The sequence below is a fragment of the Mandrillus leucophaeus genome, unplaced genomic scaffold (genome assembly GCF_000951045.1).
Source record: "Mandrillus leucophaeus isolate KB7577 unplaced genomic scaffold, Mleu.le_1.0 Scaffold489, whole genome shotgun sequence".
Lineage (NCBI taxonomy): Eukaryota > Metazoa > Chordata > Mammalia > Primates > Cercopithecidae > Mandrillus > Mandrillus leucophaeus.
This window is the reverse complement of record NW_012105242.1, coordinates 1,545,789-1,567,602: the sequence shown is the minus strand read 5'-3', so window position 1 is coordinate 1,567,602 and position 21,814 is coordinate 1,545,789. Positions and strand designations below refer to the sequence as shown.

General features: G+C 46.5%; 2 protein-coding genes across 2 annotated transcripts in view; one reads left to right on the top strand and one right to left on the bottom strand.

The window, feature by feature from the left end:
- The window catches only part of ZNFX1 (zinc finger, NFX1-type containing 1), a 38,303-nt gene extending 23,344 nt beyond the window's left edge, over window positions 1-14,959 (top strand). Inside the window, exons 6-13 of the mRNA XM_011995408.1 lie at window positions 455-569; window positions 3,678-3,925; window positions 5,368-5,507; window positions 6,246-6,400; window positions 7,087-7,232; window positions 8,074-8,184; window positions 9,273-9,368; window positions 11,149-14,959. Of these exons, the coding sequence (XP_011850798.1) occupies window positions 455-569; window positions 3,678-3,925; window positions 5,368-5,507; window positions 6,246-6,400; window positions 7,087-7,232; window positions 8,074-8,184; window positions 9,273-9,368; window positions 11,149-13,593 (3,456 nt within the window). The 3' untranslated portion in view covers window positions 13,594-14,959. The remainder of the gene's footprint in view (window positions 1-454; window positions 570-3,677; window positions 3,926-5,367; window positions 5,508-6,245; window positions 6,401-7,086; window positions 7,233-8,073; window positions 8,185-9,272; window positions 9,369-11,148) is intronic.
- A 1,799-nt stretch (window positions 14,960-16,758) lies between these two features.
- DDX27 (DEAD (Asp-Glu-Ala-Asp) box polypeptide 27) overlaps window positions 16,759-21,814 on the bottom strand; it is a 24,232-nt gene continuing 19,176 nt past the window's right edge. Inside the window, 7 exon segments of the mRNA XM_011995409.1 lie at window positions 16,759-17,009; window positions 17,132-17,206; window positions 17,840-17,927; window positions 18,317-18,440; window positions 18,536-18,630; window positions 21,264-21,366; window positions 21,547-21,653. Coding sequence (XP_011850799.1) covers window positions 16,991-17,009; window positions 17,132-17,206; window positions 17,840-17,927; window positions 18,317-18,440; window positions 18,536-18,630; window positions 21,264-21,366; window positions 21,547-21,653 — 611 coding nt within the window. The 3' untranslated portion in view covers window positions 16,759-16,990.

The window sequence follows — 21,814 nt, the reverse complement described above, 5'->3', positions numbered from 1 at the left end:
ACGGAGTTTCACTGTGGTCTCGATCTCCTGACCTTGTGATCCGCCCGCCTCGGCCTCCCAAAGTGCTGGGATTACAGGCGTGAGCCACCGCGCCCAGCCTAATTTTTGAATTTTTAATAGAAACGGGGTTTCTCCATGTTGGCCAGGCTGGTCTCGAACTCCTGACCTCAGGTGATCTGCCTTGCCTCGGCCTCCCAAAGTGTTGGGATTACAGGCGCAAGCCACCACGCCCAGTCTTTTTTTTTTTTTTTTTTAAGACATGGGGTCTCACCATATTGCCCAGGCTGGTCTTGAATTTCTGGGCTCAGCCAGTCCTCCTGCCTTGGCCTTCCAAATTGCTGGGATTAGAGGCATGAGCTACCATGCCCCAATCTGCTTTTGATTCTTTGAGGAGACCCTGCCTTCACATTGGTTGTCATAGAATCCTCACAAATGATCTTTCTTCTTTCCTTAGGATAGTGAATGGATTTGCTTCCAGCACTGGAAGCATTCCATGATGCTGGAGTGGCTAGGTCTTGGTGTCGGTTCTTTCACCCAAAGTGTTTCTCCAGCAGGACCTGAGAATACAGGTAAGAAGTGCATGTCTTACTAGAATCAAATCTTAAGGTAGAATATAGTAAATACCAGAACAGGGAGACTTAAAAATAACTCCCAGAATAAATAAAGAGCTATAAGTCAGTCAGAGAAAGACAAATAGCTTAAAATAAGGAAAAGAGAAAATACTTTTTTTTTTTTTTTGAGATGGAGTTTCACTCTTGTTGCTCAGACTGGAGTGCAATGGCGCGATCTCGGCTCACCGCAACCTCTGCCTCCTGGGTTCAAGTGATTCTCCTCTCCTGCCTCAGCCTCCCAAGTAGCTGGGATTACAGGCATGTGCCACCACACTCAGTTAATGAGATAAAAGACTTCTAACAGGCACATCACAAAATAGGAAATCTTACTGTTCAATAGATATATGAAAAGTACTCATTAAAAACTAGAGGAATTAAAACCACAATGAGATACTATTACATACGCACCAGTTTGTCAACAATTAAAGTTTGATGTAACCCCATGTTGATGAGAATTTGAAGCAATGGAAACTCTGTGCACTGCTGCTGGGGATATTTAAATTTATATAACCACTTTATCATACCAGAAAATCAGAACTCAAATGTTCATCAACATTTCTTCAATGGATGGATCAATTAAGTCAACTCAGATAGTGAAATACTGTACAGCAGTGAAAAGGAATGAATCACAGCATATACAGTAACACATATGAATCTCAAAAACATGCTGAATGAAAAAGGCAAGTTAGCCAGGCATGGTGGTGCATGCCTGTAATCCCAGCACTTTGCAAGTACAAGGCAGGAGGATCGTTTGAGCCCAGAAGTTGGAGACCAGCGTGGGCAACATAATGAGACCCTGTCTTTATCAAAAAAAAAAACAAAACCAAAAAAATAGCTGGTTGTGGTGGTGCGTGCCTGTAGTCCCAGCTACATAGGTGGCTGAGGCGAGGGGATGGCTTGAGCTCAGGAGGTTGAGGCTGCAGTAAGCCAGGACTGCAATGCTGTACTACAGCCTGAGTGACAGACATGGTCTAAAAAAAAAAAGACAAGTTATGGAAACATATATACTAGACAGTGTGTTACTTTGATACAGTATAAATGTGGTGACATTATCTTTTAGAAAGGAAATGAGTAATACAAAATTCGGGTTAGGAAGGCTCACAAAGGTCTTCAAAAAACTTGGCAGTTTTCTACTTAAATTGGGTGGAGGGTACGTGGGTATTCATTTTATATATTTTTATTATCCTTTATATTACGTATTTACATTGAATGCCCTCCATTGTATATGTATTTGGTATAAGTAAAACCTTTTATTTATTTATTTATTTTGTATTTATTTATTTTATTTTTTTATTTTTATTTATTTTTTTTTGAGACTAAGTCTCACAGTCTCACTCTGTCCCCCAGGCTGGAGTGCAAAGGCGTGATCTTGGCTCACTGCAACCTCTGCCTCCCAGGTTTGAGCAATTCTCCTGCCTCAGCCTCCCAAGTAGCTGGGATTACAGGCACAGTCACCATGCCCAGCTTATTTTGTATTTTTAGTAAAGATGGGGTTTCCCCCTGTTGGCCAGGCTGGTCTTGAGCTCTCACCTCAGATGATCTGCCCGCCTCGGCCTCCCAAAGTGCTGGGATTATAGGCATGAGCCACCGCGCCCAGCCTTATTTATTTATTTTTGAGATGGAGTCTTGCTCTGTTGCCCAGGCTGGAGCGCAATGGCATGATCTCGACTCACTGCAACTTCTACCTCCTGGATTCAAGCGATTCTCCTGCCTCAGCCTCCCAAGTAGCTGGAACTACAGGCATGCACCACCACACCTGGCTAACTGGCTAATTTTTGTATTTTTAGTAGAGACAGAGTTTCTTTTTTTTTTTTTTTGAGACCGAGTCTCGCTCTGTCGCCCAGGCTGGAGTACAGTGGCGCGATCTCCACTCACTGCAAGCTCCGCCACCTCCGGGTTCATGCCATTCTCCTGCCTCAGCCTCCCGAGTAGCTGGGACTACAGGTGCCCATCACCATGCCCGACTAATTTTTTTTTGTATTTTTAGTAGAGACGGGTTTCACTGTGTTAGCCAGGATGGTCTTGATCTCCTGACCTCGTGATCCACCCGCCTTGGCCTCCCAAAGTGCTGGGATTACAGGCATGAGCCACTGCACCCGGCTGAGACAGGGTTTCACCGTGTTGGCCAGGCTGGTCTCGAACTCCTGACATCAGGTGATCTACCCGCCTCAGCCTCCCAGAGTGCTGGGATGCAGGCATAAGCCCCACGCACAGCCAAAACCTTTCTTTAAAAGGCATACATTCATATGATTTTTTAAAATGTAAAACATGTAACAAAAAGTATATAAGGAGACCTAAGCCTTTCCTAACTCTCCTCTCATTCCTTCTAGTTTCTTGTCTCAAAAATAATCATACAGGACCCGGTGCAGTGGCTCACGCCTGTAATCCCAGCACTTTGGGAGGCCGAGGCAGGCACATCACCTGAGGTCGGGAGTTTGAGACCAGCCTGACCAACATGGAGAAACCCTGTCTCTACTAAAAATTCAAAATTAGCTGGGCATGGTCGTGCATGCCTGTAATCCCAACTACTTGGGAGGCTGAGGCAGGAGAATCACTTGAAGCCGGGAGGTGGAGGTTGTGGTGAGCCAAGATTGTGCCATTGCACTCCATCCTGGGCCACAAGAGCGAAACTCCATCTCAAAAAAAAAAAAAAAATCACATAAACCCTTGATAATGTCTTCATGCATCTGAGCTCATGTAGGTGCCCTCTTCTATCCCTTAGCTTCAAGAGTTTCTATCTCTGGCCAGGCACAGTGGCTCACGCCTGTAATCCCAGGACTTTGGGAAGCCGAGGCAGGCAGATCACAAGGTCAGGAGTTCGAGACCAGCCTGGCCAACATGGTGAAACCCCATCTCTACTAAAAATACCAAAATTAGCCAGGCGTGGTGCTGGGTGCCTGTAATCCCAGTTACTCGGGAGGCTGAGGCCAGAGAATCATTTGAACCCAGGAGGCAGAGGTTGCAGTGAGCCAAGATCACACCACCACACTCCATCCTGGGCAACAGAGCGAGACTTCGTCTCAAAAAAAAAAAAAAAGAGTTTTCATCTCTATCTGTTTCTCTTAGCCCAGGCAGAAGGGGATGAGGAGGAAGAAGGGGAGGAAGAGAGTTCGCTGATTGAGATCGCAGAGGAAGCTGACCTGATTCAAGCAGACCGAGTGATTGAGGAGGAAGAGGTGGTGAGGCCCCAGCGACGGAAGAAGGAAGAGAGTGGGGCAGACCAGGAGTTGGCTAAAATGCTTCTGGCCATGAGGCTAGACCATTGTGGCCCTGGGACAGCAGCTGGACAGGAGCAAGCCACGGGAGAGTGGCAGGTAAACTCACTTCCTTGGGTTGAAACAGGCCTGAGAGTGTTCTGACCATTTGTTTTCCCCCACTTCTGATACAGTATATTCACTTCATCATTGCAATTAACTAAGTACCTGTATTACAGCCTACCCTGGTATAAGATGGGTGTACTAATTCCCATGGATATAAATACTACAGTTCTTCAGAGGGCCTCTGGCAAGAAATGCCAGCTTAGAAATACAGGTAGCAGGTAGCCAAGTGCTTTTGTAGAACTTGTGAAAGAATGTAGCACATGAGTCGGGTCAAACACGGTCTCAGCACTTAATGCCTTCAGGAGTGTTGTCTTCTCATTTCAAATGAGTTTGTAAACATGTACTAAGATTTTAGAGGATTAAAGTAAGCAATGAAATGAGACCTCCAGGCTGGATGGAATATTCCTCCTTCATTCACCCTGGAATTTGACACTTCTCTTAAAGCCAGAATTGTATGAATGCCCAGGTGTCTTCATGTAGCTTTCCCTCTGCTCCTTTTGGTGGAGCCTAGTAGCCCTCACTATTTACCATGCATAACTACGATGATCGAGGATTAGATACTCAAAATAAGAATTTGTAAACCTTACCAATGATTCGAGAACTTTGAAGGGCAACTTTGGATGCTGTTTTCACCTGAGTGCTGGGTTTGCACCTGATCTCCTAGTTCAGTTCAGTATCACTATATGTGGTGAGCAGAGTCATGATCTCAGTTCTTAGAAGCATGGTTTCAGCATCTCTCCCAGGAGGCATCAGGAAAGGTTGATTTGTTTCATTTTGAAGCAGCAGGGAGATCTTTATTTAGTGACATCTGTTTGACTTGCGAGTCCTTCTAAAGGCTCATAGCCTCAGACTCAGTGACAGAAGAGAGCACTTTCTCATAAACTGCTTTCTACCCACTTGTTAAAAGTACTGTGTTGATACGATGGCAGTAGGACCATTTTAGCAGGCACTGTGCCAAATCCTGTGCGAAGCACCGGTTGCTGGGCACTGGTTGTGTAGCATTCAACAAGAAAATACCACCCCCATGACTTTCATGGCATACATTTTAGGAACAAGAAACAGGCTATGGTCAAAGATGTTTAATGATAACTAGTGCTAGCAGTAGTATAAATGCTTTCCATGTATTTATTCCTGACAAGCCAACAATCCTATAAAGAGATACTATTATTATTCCCATTTTATAGAAGGTGATACTGAGGGACACAGAGGGTAGGTCATTTACCTTAGGTTCCACAACCTAGTAAGAGGTAGAGTAGGGCTTTGAAGTCAGGCAAACTGGCTCCAGAGTCCTTGTTTAGCCACTCTACAGTGGAAGAGCTGTTGGGAGAATGTAAGACACTTGACATTAATCAGGGATGCCAGCCCTTTTTCTTGTGCTGTGGCCCCTGCCTTGGGCTTAAAACCAAGCCTGCCTCTGCTGGTATTGATGTCTGCAGACCCAGCGCAACCAGAAAAAGAAAATGAAAAAAAGAGTGAAGGATGAGCTTCGCAAACTGAACACCATGACTGCAGCCGAGGCCGATGAGATCGAGGATGTTTGGCAGCTGGACCTCAGTTCTCGCTGGCAGCTTTATAGGTACTGTGTTCCACATCCAGCCAACCCATGTAATTTCCCCAGGAAGTTCTGTTCCTGGAACGTTTTCCTTTTCTGTTCCTGGAACATTCTCCACCTCCGTTCAAACATTCTCCACCTCCAAGACCTTCAACGAACCACTGAGCTGAGTGATAGGGATACAGCCATGGGATAGAATAGACACTTTGCTCTACCTTCATGGAGCCTATGGAGTCTATCCAGGGTAACAAATTAATTATTACCTTCATGGAGCCTATGGAGTCTATCCAGGGTAACAAATTAATCACATAATTCCATAAATAAAAAGTTACAAATAAAAACTCAGAAAAGAACAGAGCGGTAATAGGCACAGTGACTCACACCTGTAATCCCAGCACTTTGGGAGGCTGAGGCTAGAGAATCACTTGAGGCCCAGGGTTCAAGACCAGCCTGGGCAACATAGTGAGACCTCATCTCTACAGGGGGAAAAAAAAAAGAGTAGTAGAAACCGTTGGAAAGTTTTACAGCGATTAGTGACATCATCACTTTTAAAGTCTCTTATTCTCTTCCCATAGTTAACCTTTGTTGTTTATCTCACCCCTTTCCTTAGCTCCTGACCACTCTGGACATCTTTCTGTTGGGCATTTTGGATTCTTGGTTCCCTGAATATATCTGTTTGTCACTATGCTCCAAAGGTCCAAGGTTCTTCCACCTTCTCAAAGAGCATGTGGCTTTCTTTCCTTGGTTCTTCCCATTCTCCAGGCTCTGGCTACAGTTGTACCAGGCTGACACCCGCCGGAAGATCCTCAGCTATGAACGCCAGTACCGCACATCAGCAGAAAGAATGGCTGAGCTGAGACTCCAGGAAGACCTGCACATTCTTAAAGATGCCCAGGTTGTAGGAATGACAACCACAGGTGAGAGAAACTGTGGAGAAATTTATCTGTTGCATCTAAGTTCACTTCTGGTGCCAGATTATCTAAGGACGGGTAAAGAGGAACTTCTTTGGTAGGTTAGAGGAAAATAACATGAAAAGCTACTGAAAGCACCCATATTTTGAGAACTTTTGGTGAAATTCACTCACTTTTGCCAGGCGCAGTGGCTCACGCCTGTAATCCCAGCACTTTGGGAGGCCAAGGCAGGTGGATCACCTGAGGTCATGAGTTTGCAATCAGCCTAGTCATCATGGTGAAATCTCATCTCTACTAAAAATACAAAAACTGGCCAGGCGTAGTGGTGGGCACCTGTAATCCTAGCTACTCGGGAGGCTGGGGCACAAGAATCACTTGAACCTAGGAGGCGGAGGTTGCAGTGAGCCAAGATTGCACCACTGTGCACTCCAGCCTGGGTGACAGAAAGAGACTTTGTCTCAAAAAACAAAAGAAAAGAAAAGAAATTCACTCACTTTCTCCTACTGGGTTTGAAACTCTAACAGTGACCAACACAACTTTAATGTTCTGGAGACCACCCAGAGCGCTATAAGGACTACTTGTTGCTGATCCAGGTTCAGGGAAGATACAAAAGCGGATTCCCAGAGGCTCAGTGGCCCTGTGGGTCCTGTGCCTCAGCCCAGAGGAGCCTTTCTCTTCTTTCCTCACTTGAGGTGCTGCCAAATACCGCCAGATCCTACAGAAGGTGGAGCCGAGGATTGTCATAGTGGAAGAAGCTGCGGAAGTCCTTGAGGCCCATACCATTGCCACATTGAGCAAAGCTTGCCAGCATCTCATTCTGATTGGGGACCACCAGCAGGTAAAACAGGAGCCCCCCTAGAAGATGGGCTGGCTCTCTTTGGGGGTGAGATCATAAAGGAAGACCCTGGCCTCTGCTTCAACAGTCCTCAAGCTTATTATTAGCTTTTTGTGATTCCTCTTGCTTTCACCTCCCACATTCAGTCTAAGAGCAGGTGCTATTAGATTTGGGGTGTATTTTAGTGGCAACATCATTTATTTCATCCATTCCTTCTGCTATTTACCTAGTCCACCATGGTCTCTCGAGTGGACTGTATTATAATAGCATGCTCCTCAGTCTCCCTGCTTCCATTTTTGCTACCCTCTAATGCACTCTACATAAAGGAGCCAAAGTGAATTAAAAAAAAAAAAAAAAAGAGAAAGGTAGATAGATAATATCACTTTCCAGCTAAAAACCCTCCAGTGGTTTCCCATTGCACTTGAATAAAAATCAAGCTTCTTAAAGTGGCCCGCAAAGGCTTGTGTGATCAGGTTTCAGCTTATTTCTCTGACTTCATCCCATTTGCTTATGGTGTCCCTCTGTGTCCTTTCCGCTCCCCATTATGGATCTTGCTTTTCAAATGAATGAAGAACTGGCAACCTCTGCCATGCTAGTGTCTACTCAGATGTCACTGTTCAGAGGCCTAGCTAGAAAAAACCCACCATGGGGCACTCTGTCATACCACCTTTAGTTCTACTAATCCTTAACCCTTGTCATTATTAATCCTTAAACTGTGAATATGTAGAAGAGTACCTGGCACATAGCACTTGAAAAACATTTGATGGTTGGTTGGATGGATGGAAGTATGGATGGTTAAATGACTTTATCAGTAGAGAATCTTCAGCCATGTTTCTCTTCTCAGCTGCGCCCCAGTGCCAACGTGTATGATCTGGCCAAGAACTTCAACCTTGAGGTGTCCCTTTTTGAACGGCTAGTGAAAGTAAACATTCCCTTTGTCCGTCTGAACTACCAGGTGAGAAGCTGGGCCTCTGTTATTACCAAATGCCCAGGAGAAAGCTCTTGGGAAGCTGCCAGTTGCCCACAAAAGAGGTCTCATATAAATAAAAATAATGTAATACTGAAATGACTCTGTCAACCTCACATTTTCTGTTTTAAAACACCACAAGATCACCCTGTGTTGAGTTTTTGTTGGACAAAGTATCTGTTTATGTTATGCCTTCTCCTTATTATTTTTTTCAAATGATAATCTCTATATCTCTAGATTTTCTTTCCTTTTTTTTTTTTTAAGAAAAATAGAGGCCAGGTGTGGTGGCTCACACCTGTAATCCTAGCACTTTGGGAGGCCGAGGCGGGTCGATCATGAGGTCAGGCATTCGAGATCAGCCTGGCCAACATGGTGAAACCCTGTCTCTACTAAAAATACAAAAATTAGCCTGGCGTGGTGGTGGGCACCTGTAATCCCAGCTACCCGGGAGGCTGAGGCAGGAGAATCGCTTAAACCCGGGAGGCAGGGGTTGCAGTGAGCCGAGATCATGCCACTGCACTGCAGCCTGGTGATAGAGTGAGATTCCATCTCAAAAAAAAAAAAAAAATAGAGGCCAGGTGTGGTGGCTTACGCCTGTAATCTCAGCACTTTGGGAGGCCAAGGCGGGCGAATCACCTGAGGTCAGGAGTTCGTGAGCAGCCTGGCCAACGTGGCAAAACACTGTCTTTGCTAAAAATACAAAAAATTAGCCAGGTGTTGTGCCTCATGCCTGTAGTCCCAGCTACTTTTGGAAGGCTGAGGCAGGAGAATCACTAGAACCTGGGAGGCAGAGGTTGCAGTGAGCTGAGATTGTGCCACTGCACCCCAGCCTTGGCGACACGTCTCAAAAAAAAAAAGAAAGAAAAATAGAGACGAGGGCTCACTATGTTGCCAGGCTGGTCTCGAACTCCTGAGCTCAAGTGATCCTCCTGCCTGGCCTCCCAAAGTGATGGGATTACAGATATGAGCCATCACAACTGGCCCTCCCTAAATTTTCTAACAGCAACCTCATCTTTAAAGAAATTGTCCGTGTGTGCTCTGCCCATGTTTCTAATGACATGCATGTGTTTTTTCAGCACCGTATGTGCCCTGAAATTGCCCGCCTTTTGACCCCCCACATTTACCAGGATCTGGAGAATCATCCATCTGTTCTTAACTATGAGAAGATTAAGGTGAGTCTCTCTTACCCGATCTTTCTTGGATGGTGTCAGCAACCTAAAAAGGCTGTAATTTTCTCAAGATGAAAAAGCTTTTCAGCAGCTGGGCACGGTGGCTCACACCTGTAATCCCAGCACTTTGGGAGGCCGAGGTGGGCAGATCACTTGAGGTCAGGAGTTCAAGACCAGCCTAACTAACATGGTGAAACCCTGTCTCTACTAAAATACAAAAATTAGCCGGGCATGGTGGCAAGCACTTGTAATCCTAGCTACTCAGAAGGCTGAGGCAGGAGAATTGCTTGAACCCGCAAGGTGGAGGTTGCAGTGAGCTGAGATCGTGCCACACCACTGCACTCCAGGCTGGGCAGCGGAGAGAGACTCCCTCTCAAAAAGAAAGCCTTTCAGAAGGGAGTAGAGCCAGCTTTTTAAAAGCTGGTTACTGGGAGGAAATTGAAATACCAGGGGTTTTTAATCCCAACTCTGCCTGTTAGTAGCCATGTAACCTTAAGCAAGTTATATAAGAATTCTGGCCAGGCGCGGTGGCTAATGCCCATAATCCCAGAACTTTGTGAGGCCAAGGCAGGCGAATCACGAGGTCAAGAGATCGAGACCATCCTGGCCAACATGGTGAAACCCCGTCTCTACTAAAAATATAAAAATTAGCTGGGTGTGGTGGCGTGTGCTTGGCTGGGTGTGGTGGCTCATGCCTATAATCCCAGTACTTTGGGAGGCCTAGATGGGCAGATCACCTGAGGTCAGGAGTTTGAGACTAGCCTGGCCAACATGGTGAAACCCCGTCTCTACTAAAAATACAAAAATTAACTGGGCATGGTGGTGGGTGCCTATAATCCCAACTATTTGGGACGCTGAGGCAAGAGGATTGCTTGAACCTGGGAGGTGGAGGTTGTGGTGAGCCAAGACCGTGCCATTGTACTCCAGCCTACGCAACAAGAGTGAAACTCTGTCTCAAAAAAAAAAAAAAAAAAAAAAATTGTCAGCTGAGGCCAAGAGTTCAAAACCAGGCTGGGGAACATAGCAAGACTGTTTCTATTTTAAAAATAAATAAATTCTGAGTATCAGGTTCTTCTGGACAATAAGAATAATGGCTCCTGCCATATCCCATTACTGTATGGAAGGAGGTAATGTATATAAAGCAGTCAGCACAGTGGAGTGCTCAGTAAGTTGGCTGCTCTGTCATCATCACAGCACTGCTTGTTCTCTCAGCTATAATGGTTGGGTTGTGGATGGCTGTTTTTTTATTTTTTTTGAGATGGAGTCTCACTCTGTCACCCAGGCTGGAGTGCAGTGGCATGATCTCAGCTCACTGCAATCTCTGCATCCTGGGTTCAAACTATTCTCCCGTCTCAGCCTCCTGAATAGCTGGGATTATAGGCGCCCACTGCCACGCCCAGCTAATTTTTGTATTTTTAGTAGGGACGGGGTTTTGCCATGTGGGCCAGGCTGGTCTCAAACTCCTGACCTCAGGTGATCCACCCACCTTGGCCTCTCAAAGTGCTGGGATTATAGGCGTGAGCCACTGTACCCGGCCAGCTGTTTTAAATATTAACATCAAACAAGTACTTTGAAAACTGAAAGAGACATAGTCTTTTATTTTCATAACTTGCTGTGGCCCCAAAGCACACAGTGACTAACTAAAGATAGTGATGTTGAGGGTACAAAAAGCCTTCCAAGGTCTCTCTCTGGAGCAGTCAGTGGCCAGTGCATGTGAAGAGAGGAAGAAAAAAACAAGTGCCATGAGTGAACCTTTTAACATGTCACTTCTTTTCCCTGTCAGGGGGTGTCTTCCAACCTTTTCTTTGTAGAACACAGCTTTCCTGAACAGGAAATCCAAGAGGGCAAAAGCCATCAGAACCAGCACGAGGCTCACTTTGTGGTAGAGCTGTGCAAGTACTTCCTGTGCCAGGAATACCTGCCTTCCCAGATCACCATCCTCACTACCTATACCGGGCAGCTCTTCTGCCTGCGCAAACTGATGCCTGCCAAGACATTTGCTGGCGTCAGGGTCCATGTTGTGGACAAATACCAAGGGGAAGAGAATGACATCATCCTCCTCTCCCTAGTGCGGAGCAACCAAGAAGGCAAGGTGGGTTTTCTGCAGATATCCAACCGCATCTGTGTGGCCTTGTCCCGAGCCAAGAAGGGAATGTACTGCATCGGAAACATGCAGATGCTGGCCAAGGTGCCCCTGTGGAGCAAGATCATTCATACACTTCGAGAGAACAATCAAATAGGCCCCATGCTCCGGCTCTGCTGCCAGAACCACCCTGATACCCACACCTTAGTATCCAAAGCTTCTGACTTCCAAAAAGTACCCGAAGGAGGCTGCAGCCTGCCCTGTGAGTTCCGCCTGGGCTGTGGGCATGTCTGCACCCGTGCCTGCCACCCTTATGACTCTTCACACAAGGAGTTCCAGTGCATGAAGCCATGCCAGAAGGTCATCTGTCAGGATGGGCACCGGTGTCCCCTTGTTTGCTTCCAGGAGTGTCAGCCTTGTCAGGTGAAGGTGCCCAAAACCATTCCTCGGTGCGGCCATGAACAAATGGTCCCTTGTTCCGTGCCTGAGTCAGATTTCTGCTGCCAGGAGCCTTGCTCCAAGTCTCTGAGATGTGGGCACAGATGCAGCCACCCATGTGGTGAGGACTGTGTGCAGTTGTGTTCAGAAATGGTCACCGTAAAACTCAAGTGTGGGCACAGGCAGCAGGTAAAATGTGGTCATGTGGAAGACCTCATGTATGGTGGTCTGCCAGTCAAGTGTACCACAAAGTGTGGCACTATCTTGGACTGTGGGCATCCTTGCCCAGGCTCCTGCCACAGCTGCTTTGAAGGGCGTTTCCATGAACGCTGTCAGCAGCCCTGCAAGCGCCTGCTTATCTGCTCACACAAGTGCCAGGAACCATGCACTGGTGAGTGCCCACCCTGCCAACGGACCTGTCAGAACCGCTGTGTCCACAGCCAGTGCAAGAAGAAATGTGGGGAGCTGTGTAGCCCCTGCGTGGAACCCTGTGTCTGGCGCTGCCAGCACTACCAGTGCACCAAACTCTGCTCTGAGCCCTGCAACCGACCCCCATGCTATGTGCCTTGTACTAAGCTGCTAGTTTGTGGCCACCCCTGCATTGGTCTCTGTGGGGAGCCATGCCCCAAGAAATGCCGGATCTGCCACATGGATGAGGTCACTCAAATATTCTTTGGCTTTGAGGATGAGCCTGATGCCCGCTTTGTGCAGCTGGAAGACTGCAGCCACATCTTTGAGGTGCAAGCCCTAGACCGCTACATGAATGAACAGAAGGATGATGAAGTCGCCATCAGGTTGAAAGTCTGCCCTATCTGCCAGGTGCCCATCCGCAAAAACCTGAGGTATGGAACTAGCATAAAACAGCGGCTAGAAGAGATTGAAATCATCAAGGAAAAGATCCAGGGTTCAGCAGGGGAAATAGCAACCAGCCAGGAACGGCTTAAGGCCCTGCTGGAGAGGAAGACCCTCCTCCACCAGCTGCTTCCTGAAGACTTCCTGATGATAAAGGAGAAGCTGGCCCAGAAAAATTTGTCAGTGAAGGACCTGGGTCTGGTTGAGAATTACATCAGCTTCTATGACCACCTGGCCAGCCTGTGGGATTCCCTGAAAAAGATGCATGTCTTAGAACAGAAAAGAGTGAGGACTCGACTAGACCAGGTCCATGAGTGGCTGGCCAAGAAGCGCTTGAGCTTCACTAGCCAGGAACTAAGTGACCTCCGAAGCGAAATCCAGAGGCTCACGTACCTGGTGAACCTTCTGACCCGCTACAAGATAGCAGAGAAGAAGGTGAAAGATAGCATAGCAGTAGAGGTCTATAGTGTCCAGAATATCCTTGAGAAAACATGTAAGTTCACCCAAGAGGATGAACAACTTGTGCAGGAAAAGATGGAAGCTCTGAAAGCCACCCTTCCCTGCTCTGGCCTGGGCATCTCAGAGGAAGAGCGAGTGCAGATTGTCAGCGCCATAGGTTATCCTCGTGGTCACTGGTTCAAGTGCCGCAATGGCCATATCTATGTGATTGGCGATTGTGGGGGAGCCATGGAGAGGGGCACGTGTCCTGACTGTAAGGAAGTGATTGGTGGCACAAATCATACTCTGGAAAGAAGCAACCAGCTTGCTTCTGAAATGGATGGAGCCCAGCATGCTGCCTGGTCTGACACAGCCAACAACCTGATGAACTTTGAGGAGATCCAGAGAATGATGTAGGAAGATGGTATACCGCTGCCTTTTGCCCTTGCCACCGAATGACTGGGGCCAGCTCCCTTTTGAAGGAACCGAAGTTTGTTTTTTATTTTAGGCCAGGCGCGGTGGCTTACGCCTGTAATCCCAGCACTTTGGGAGGCCGAGGCAGGCGGATCACAAGGTCAGGAGTTCGAGACCAGCCTGACCAACATGGTAAAATCCCCGTCTCTACTAAAAATGCAAAAATTAGCTGGGCGTTGTGGTGGGCGCCTGTAATCCCAGCTACTTGGGAGGTTGAGGTAGGAGAATCGCTTAACCCCCAGAGGCGGAGGTTGCAGTGAGCTGAGATCATGCCATTGCACTCCAGTCTGGGCAACAAGAGCAAGACTCTGTCTCAAAAACAAAACAAAAAAATTCATCCTTTTTAGTCTTAGCACCTATTTAAGGATCCACTTTTAGGGCTCGCCCACATTTGTTTCTAGATTTATCCCTGCGCTAGAGTAAGCACTTTATCTCCAGAACTGAGAGCAAAGTTAACAAATCTCACCTCTTCTCTCCTGCAAATTAGTGGACAGACTCCTGGAATATGTTGGGGGCTTCTACCTAGGGCCACCTAGTGGTATCTCTGGGTCTTTACTTGGTCAAATGTTTATTCTGTGTTCCCCAGGAACAGAGTATGAGCTCATCGATGCAGACTGATTCTAACTGCCAGGCCCTAATTTGCAAACTAACTCTCATAATAAACAGAGGCCCAGAGTTGTTTATGAACTGCTTATCTCTTAAAAGGAGCACAAGAACCCCTCCTGCCCTCCTTAGGCACCCTGCCTCCAGGAGATGGAGGCATGTAATAAGACAAAGACTGCACCAACTCACCCTGACCCAGTTACATAGTCACCAGGAGTGGGGAAGATGGGACAGCCCACATGCTGCATAAGATGGGCCTTATGCAGCAGGCCCAGGTCGTCATTAAGGAGTGACCCCTTTCCTGTAACCTGCACTTTGGGATGGTGGAAATTTCTTTACCTGCTGTCTGACAGGTTTGGTGGCACTGCTGGTTACCCCTGGGCCCTGAGTGGAGCTAAAGTCACATTTGGTACCAGCAGCACCTATCCCAAGTGTGATCCTTCATCCCAACACTCCCTCTTGGAGCTTTTGTCTGGGTAGGGCTAGCATGCCAGCAGCTTCTGCAGGCTCCAAACCCAGGCCAGAAGCCAGACCCAGGCCTGCTGCCTGCGTCTGCATTCCCTCCTTCCAGTGTTCCTTAGAACAGACATTTAGGTATCTCAGGTCCTTTCTAAGTGTCCCTTTCCTATGTATGCATTTCCTTTTTTTGTCTTTACTATGCACTTTAGCTTATAAAGCCAATTAAAAACGATGATTGAGAAAATCAGTGGTCCATGTGTATCCTCAATTTTCAGAAGCAACTCAGCCAAAGACAGTGAAGACAGGGACAAGGCAGGCACTGTCCACAATGAGGCTGTGATTTTGTTTTTGTGATACAGGATTTTTATTTACCTGGTGAATGAATCATTTTTACCCATGGTAAAAAGAACATTTTTCAACCTGTACAAAGGGTATACTTGAAGTTTCCTTCCCCAGAGGCAAACCCTGCACTTCCTGAGTCCTCCCAGAGAGAGCTTATGCACATGTAATACATATCCCTTAGGCCAGGCATGGTGGCTCACATCTGTAATCCCAGCACTTTGGGAGGCCACAGTGGGCAGATCGCCTGAGCCCAGGAGTTCAAGACCAGCCTGGGCAACATGGCGAAACCATCTCCACAAAAAAAATACAAAAATAAGCCAGTTGTGCTTGCTCACACCTGTGGTCCTAGCTACTCCAAAGGCTGAGGTGGAAGGATCACCTGAGCCTGGGGAGGTCGAGGTTGCAGTGAGCAGTGAAGCCACTGTACTCCAGCCTGGGCCAGAGTGAGAAAAAAGTTTCAAAAAAAGGAAAAGAAAAAGTACACAGTTCTGCACTTGGTTTTTTCAGCTTAATAACCTACTTTCTGTAAAATCCAGTAAGACAGTAGTCTGATCTGTACTCCTATCACACAGTTGCGCCATCATTTTCTGAATTGGACCCTCTGTTGGTGACTTAGGTGCAGCCTGAATGAATAGCTTTGAACACACTCTTTAGTATCTAGGGTATGTGCTACTGGATAACTTACAATTTTTAAGCTGGGGGTAGGGTGGTTAAGTACTCCCTGAAATTATAACAAACTATACAGTTTTCCCAGGTGGGACCCTACAGCTTTCATCTCATTCTGAGTCAGAAAAGGATGAGAACCGACATTCTTACAGGATCAAAACTGGTTTTTGGCCACGTATGGTGGCTCATGCCTGTAATCCCAGCACTTTGGGAGGCCGAGGTAGGTGAATCACCTGAGGTCAGGAGTTCAAGACCAGCCTGGCCAACATGGTGAAACCCTGTCTCTCCTAAAAATACAAAAATTAGCCAGGCGTGGTAGCGGACGCCTGTAATCACAGGTATTCAGAGGCTGAGGCAGGAGACTCACTTGAACCCAGGAGGTAGAGGTTGCAATGAGCCAAGATTGTGTCACTGCACTCCAGCCTGGGGGACAAGAAACTCTGGTTTTTGCAGCAAGTAACTAATTTATGGTGTCAAGACTCCTGTCCTTTTTGGGCTTCCATTTCTCCAGCAGCATTTCCACAGTACAGCAGCAAGAGGTAGGGTGTGGGTTCAAGTAGATGTTGGTTGAAAACCTGAATTCCTAGCTGTGCAACTCTGGAAAGTTAGTCTTTCCAAGCCTCTGTTTACTGGAAAATGAGGATATCACTGCCTGCCTCACAGGAGTGCAGTGAGTTGACTGGCTTCTATTCAGCACACAGAATATCTGGTGCATGGTTGGCATTCATGCTAAAGTTCTCTTCTGTTGATGTTTTAGAACTAAGAGTTATCATTTAGCTATCTTCAGCTATCATTTAGCTCTTAGTTCTAGAATATCAACAGAAGAGAACTTTTTTTTTTTTTTTTTTTAAGAGACAGGGTCTCGCTATGTTCCCCAGGCTAGAAGAGAACTTCTACCAAGAATTTCCTCACTCCATACCCAGTTCCTCTATAAGCATAAAGATGATGCATTCCAGTGGTATATGGTGATACCAAGCTAGTAGACTGTGGGCACACTTTGCCACTGAGGACGAGATAGTAATAAGATATACACTTGGATTGGTTTCTCTTCCAAAAATAGTTCCATTTAATATAGTCATTATGTGAAAGCTAATCAGCAAGAAAGGAGATCGATAGACATGCTTAGGAAAATAGCTACATACCATACCACCACACCAAACTTTTTTTTTGTTTTTTTGAACAAACGGAGAAAAGACAGACCAGCCAGGATGACTTCCCACAGGGAAGGGATTTAAGGGCTGCCCCCATGAATTTCTTCAGGCCACAACAGCTACTTCCTCCTCTTGTATCTGTAAGAAAATCAGAGAGTGAAGACCAGAATGAGGATGGAGAAGCTCCTTTTCCATGAAAGGTTTTTATCTCTAATCCCAAACAGCCATAACCTATGCCCCTCCAAAACAGCCAGTATCACCTGGATTTAGATTTAAAGTTTCCTCCTCGTCTTTGGTGGGGCAAGCCCAACTGTTTCCTTTCTTCAAAAGAAGGGCTGTGAAAGAGAAGATGAGATGCTGAAATGAGCAAGCTGTTGAACAAATGGGTGTTGTCTCACCCCCACCCTACCCAGCTCCTACATGAAGCAGCAGCATCTCTGGGATGCATCATTTTCAGGCCCTAAGTCCTTTATGTGTTTCCACCTGATAACGTGTGTTTCTGGAAGTCAGGGCCCAACTTTAAAACAAGATTGAAAGAGGCCCTTCTTAAGTATATACAACTACTTGGGAAGCTTAGTCTGCCCCTATCCCAACCTTGGGCTGGGGAAAGTGGCGTGGGACAACATATGCCTAAGAGCAAGCCAGGACTCTCTGTTTGGGGTTCTGTAGGATGGAACTTGAGATGAAAGAGTTATCACTCCCCTGAAGGAAAGCTCCATTTCTGAACCCAACAATGTACTACTTCTCCTCCAAGACAGGAACAGTGCTAACTGAACACCCGTCTCCTGGTCTCATCTCGGGATCCTCAGGTGGCCCTGAGAGGGGTGGGGGGTGAAGAACAGACAGGTACCCTTGAATTTACATAGTATAAAGCTATAGGTATGTGAGAACTGGGAACGGGGAAGGAGGGAGAAGACTCATAGCTTCCATTAGAATACCAAGGGCTCCATGATGACTTAAAATCCTACCCAGCTCGATACTGTTTCAGGGCCTTCTTGCTTGTGTTGGTGAGTTCTTCATCAAATACAGATTTCTTCCCCTGCTTTTGCTTCTTGGCTGTGCACAGAGAGAATGGGTTACATATGGTTGTCTTTGGCCCAAGCTCCTAAATCCCCTTAAGTTCAAGGTAATGATTCCAAGTTCAGTGGATGCTCTGGCATCCAAAGACTATCTTCATTCTGTCCTCACCAGATCCTCCAAGTAGCAGCTGGTAAGGCCTTAGGCTCCGGAGTCAGAAAAGCTGGCGTTCAAATCCTAGTTCTTACCAACCACAAGATCACTGCACCCCTTACACCAATGGAGGGATAGCTGTACACATTGGTACATACTAATTACTCAAATCATGTGGGCTATCGTCGTCATCCCTCAGATTTTCTCCCTGACCCAAAGCACAGGTTTCAGGGAAAACCTTCCTACAAGCTCCTTTGGGCTCCCCATTCACCTACCAGGACCTCTCACTGGCTCCTCCTCAGGCATTGCTCGGGCCCGCTTGGCTCTGCGATTCCTCTTCGCTAGCCGTTCAGCAAACATCTGCGCCTTGAGGATTTCAAACTGGGACCTTTCCTCTGCCTAGGGGGAGTGGGGAGGTGTGAGTGTGGAACACACCAGGCCACTCTGACCCACCCCACCGAGTGGGTCCAAACTCCAAAAGGGAGGCCACTCACTGTCATCTCCCCCTTTTTTTTGGCATCCTTCATAAACTTCTTCCTTTTCTTCTTTCCTCTTAAGGCCAAGTCAAATTCCTGCAGAGCTTTGGCAACTGGGATGAGAAGAAAGCATAAGATTTCAGGGATGATTTTATCTTTTTTTAAGCTTATGATAAGAAGTACACATGTTTTAAATTGGTAAGTTAGCCGATTAAAATGAAAAGTGGCAAGCACTTCTTGGCCGGGTGCAGTGGCTTGTGCCTGTAGTCCCAGCACTTTGGGAGGCTGAGGTGGGTGAATCACCTGAGGTCAGGAGTTTGAGACCAGCCTGGTCAACATGGTGAAACCCTGACTCTACTAAAAATACAAAAATTAGCCGGGCATGGTGGTACACCTGTAATCCCAGCTACTCGGGAGGCTAGGGTGACAGAATTGCTTGAACCTGGGAGGAGGCTGCAGTGAGCTGAGATCACGCCACTGCACTCCAGCCTGGGCGACAGAGCAAGACCCTGCCTCCAAAAAAAAAAAAAAAAAAAAAAAGCCGCAAGCACTTCTTCCACTGACTACCTCCATCTCACTAAATAACATGCTTTTCTGACTATTTCTCAATCCATTTAAGATACTCATTACAAACCTTCTGCTATGAAAGATGAAGATTTAGGTCACTTACACTACTTTACCACCAATACGGTTATGACTCTATTTTTATCAGAAATTTAACTTATAAACAGCCTTTTTTGTCCCATCAAATATAGACAGTATTTCTAAAACTGCTGGTATACCCTCTAAGAGGGTAATTTTGCAACCTCTAACATAACTAGAAATACAAATATCCTCTGACCCACTATTCCACTTTTAGGAATGAATCCTGCAAGGCAAATATATACTTGCTTAATTGTAAAAGGGCATATGTACAAGGTTATTCACTACATCACTTGTTTATAATAACAAATGATTGTTTTTTGGGTTTTTTGTTGTTGGTGATGGTGGTTTCTTTTGAGACAGGGTCTCATTCAGCTGCCCAGGCTGCAGTGCAGTGGCAGAATCTTAGCTCACTGCAACCTTGACCTACCTAGGCTCAGATGATCCTCCTACCTCAGCCTCTCAAGTAGTTGGACTACAGGCATGTGTCACTACGTCTGGCTAATTTTTTTATTTTTAGTAGAGATGGGGTTTTGCCATGTTGCCCAGGCTGGATGGCAAATGATTGTAAACAACCTCAGTGTCCCTCAACAATCTACTCATATGATGGAGGAACGTGAAGCCATTAAAAAAAAACCAACAGGGGGCCGGGCGTGGCGGCTCACGCCTGTAATCCCAGCACTTTGGGAGGCCTCAAAAAAACTAATAGGGGGCCAGGTGCAGTGGTTCACGCCTGTAATCCCAGCACTTTGGGAGGCAGAGGCAGGCAGATCACAAAGTCAGGAGATCAAGACCATCCTGGCTAACATGGTGAAATCCCATCTCTACTAAAAATACAAAAAATTAGCGGGGTGTGGTGGCGGGCACCTGTAGTCCCACCTACTTGGGAGGCTGAGGCAGGAGAATGGGGTGAACCCAGGAGGCAGAGCTTGCAGTGAGCCGAGATTGTGCCACTGCACTCCAGCCTGGGTGACAGAGCAGGACTCCGTCTCAAAACAAAAAACAAAAAGGGCAGCCATGTGTGGGCCTATATAAAACATATCTCTAAGCTTCAAAATTAAGTGAAAAGGCAAGGCATAGAACAATATGAACTTATAAGTGTTTTGGGTGTTTTTTAAAGGAAGATGGAGAGGAAATCTATATTAAATATATCCTGACCTTTAAAAAATTATTTTTATTGTGGTTATATCTACATATATAAAACAAAGGTTGCCATTTTACCCAATCTTAAGTATACAATTCAGTGGCATTACTTAAATTCACAACATTGTATAACCATCACCACTAACTGTTTCCAAAACTCCTACCAGGAGGCTACTCACTGCCATCATCGAAAACAGAAGCTCTACAACCACTAATAATTTCCTATTACCCTCCTTCCCCTAGCCCCAAGTAATCCATAATCTACTTCTATCTCTGTGAATTTGCCCAGCTAGGTACCTCAGGTAAGTGGAATCAGACAGTATCTGTCCCTTTGTGTCTGGATCATTTCATTCAGCTTAATATTTTCAAGGTTCATCCTTATGGAATGTATCAGAACTTCATGGCTGAATAATATTCCATTGTGTGTATATATGCACACACCCCAAATTTTGTTTATCCATTCACTTGTTGATGGACATAGTTTGTTTCCACCTTTTTGCTATTATGAACAGTACTTCAAAGAACACTGGCATCTAAGTATCTGTCTGAGTCCCTGTTTACAGTCCTTTACGACAGTGGTCTCCAATCCCCAGGCTGACGTACCGGTTCCAGTCCATGGCCTATTAGGAACCAGGCTGCACAGCAGGAGGTGAGCGTTGGGCAACCAAGCATTGCCACCTGCGCTCGGCCTCCTGTCAGATCAGCAGCAGCATTAGATTCTCATAGGCGCATGAACACTATTGTGAAGTGCGCATGCGAGGGATCTAGGGCGTGTGCTCCTTATGAGAATCTAATGCACCCCCCAACACGCCAAATGTGGAAACACTGTCTTCCACAATACTGGTCCTTGGTGCCAAAAAGGTTGGGGACCGCTGCTTTACAGTATAGAACTAGGAATGGAACTGCTGAGTCCTGTGGGGTAATTCTGTATTGAGATTTCTGCAGAACCTCCCTGACTTACTTTTCTCCTTCTTCCTCTCTTCTTTGGTCTGGAACCAGTTCCTCTCGGGCTCTTGGACCACTGCCTCCTTCCCCTTCTCCAGGAGCCGCTTTGCTGTATTGATCTGTAGGGATAACAAAAGAATGCCTGCTGTGAAACCTGTATCTACTAACACAGGAAGCCATGGCCTGCAAATGCCTGTGGCTCTGATGGGAGAAACATTTCAGAAGGGCAGCACTGGCAGGGATGCAGCAGCTTGCTCACTGAGCAGCCTCGTGAACAAGATCCCACCTTGCAGCCTCACCTGGGCTTCCGACTGCTGCATCTCTTTCTCCTCCGCCTCTAGCTGCAGAACTGCATACACATCTTTCTCCATTTTCTCAATCTTGTCCCGGAATTTGAGGATGACATCTCAATGGGAGAAAATAAAAAGGATTTAAAAATAAGGGTATGGGCCGGGCGCGGTGGCTCAAGCCTGTAATCCCGGCACTTTGGGAGGCCGAGACGGGCGGATCACGAGGTCAGGAGATCGAGACCATCCTGGCTAACACCGTGAAACCCCGTCTCTACTA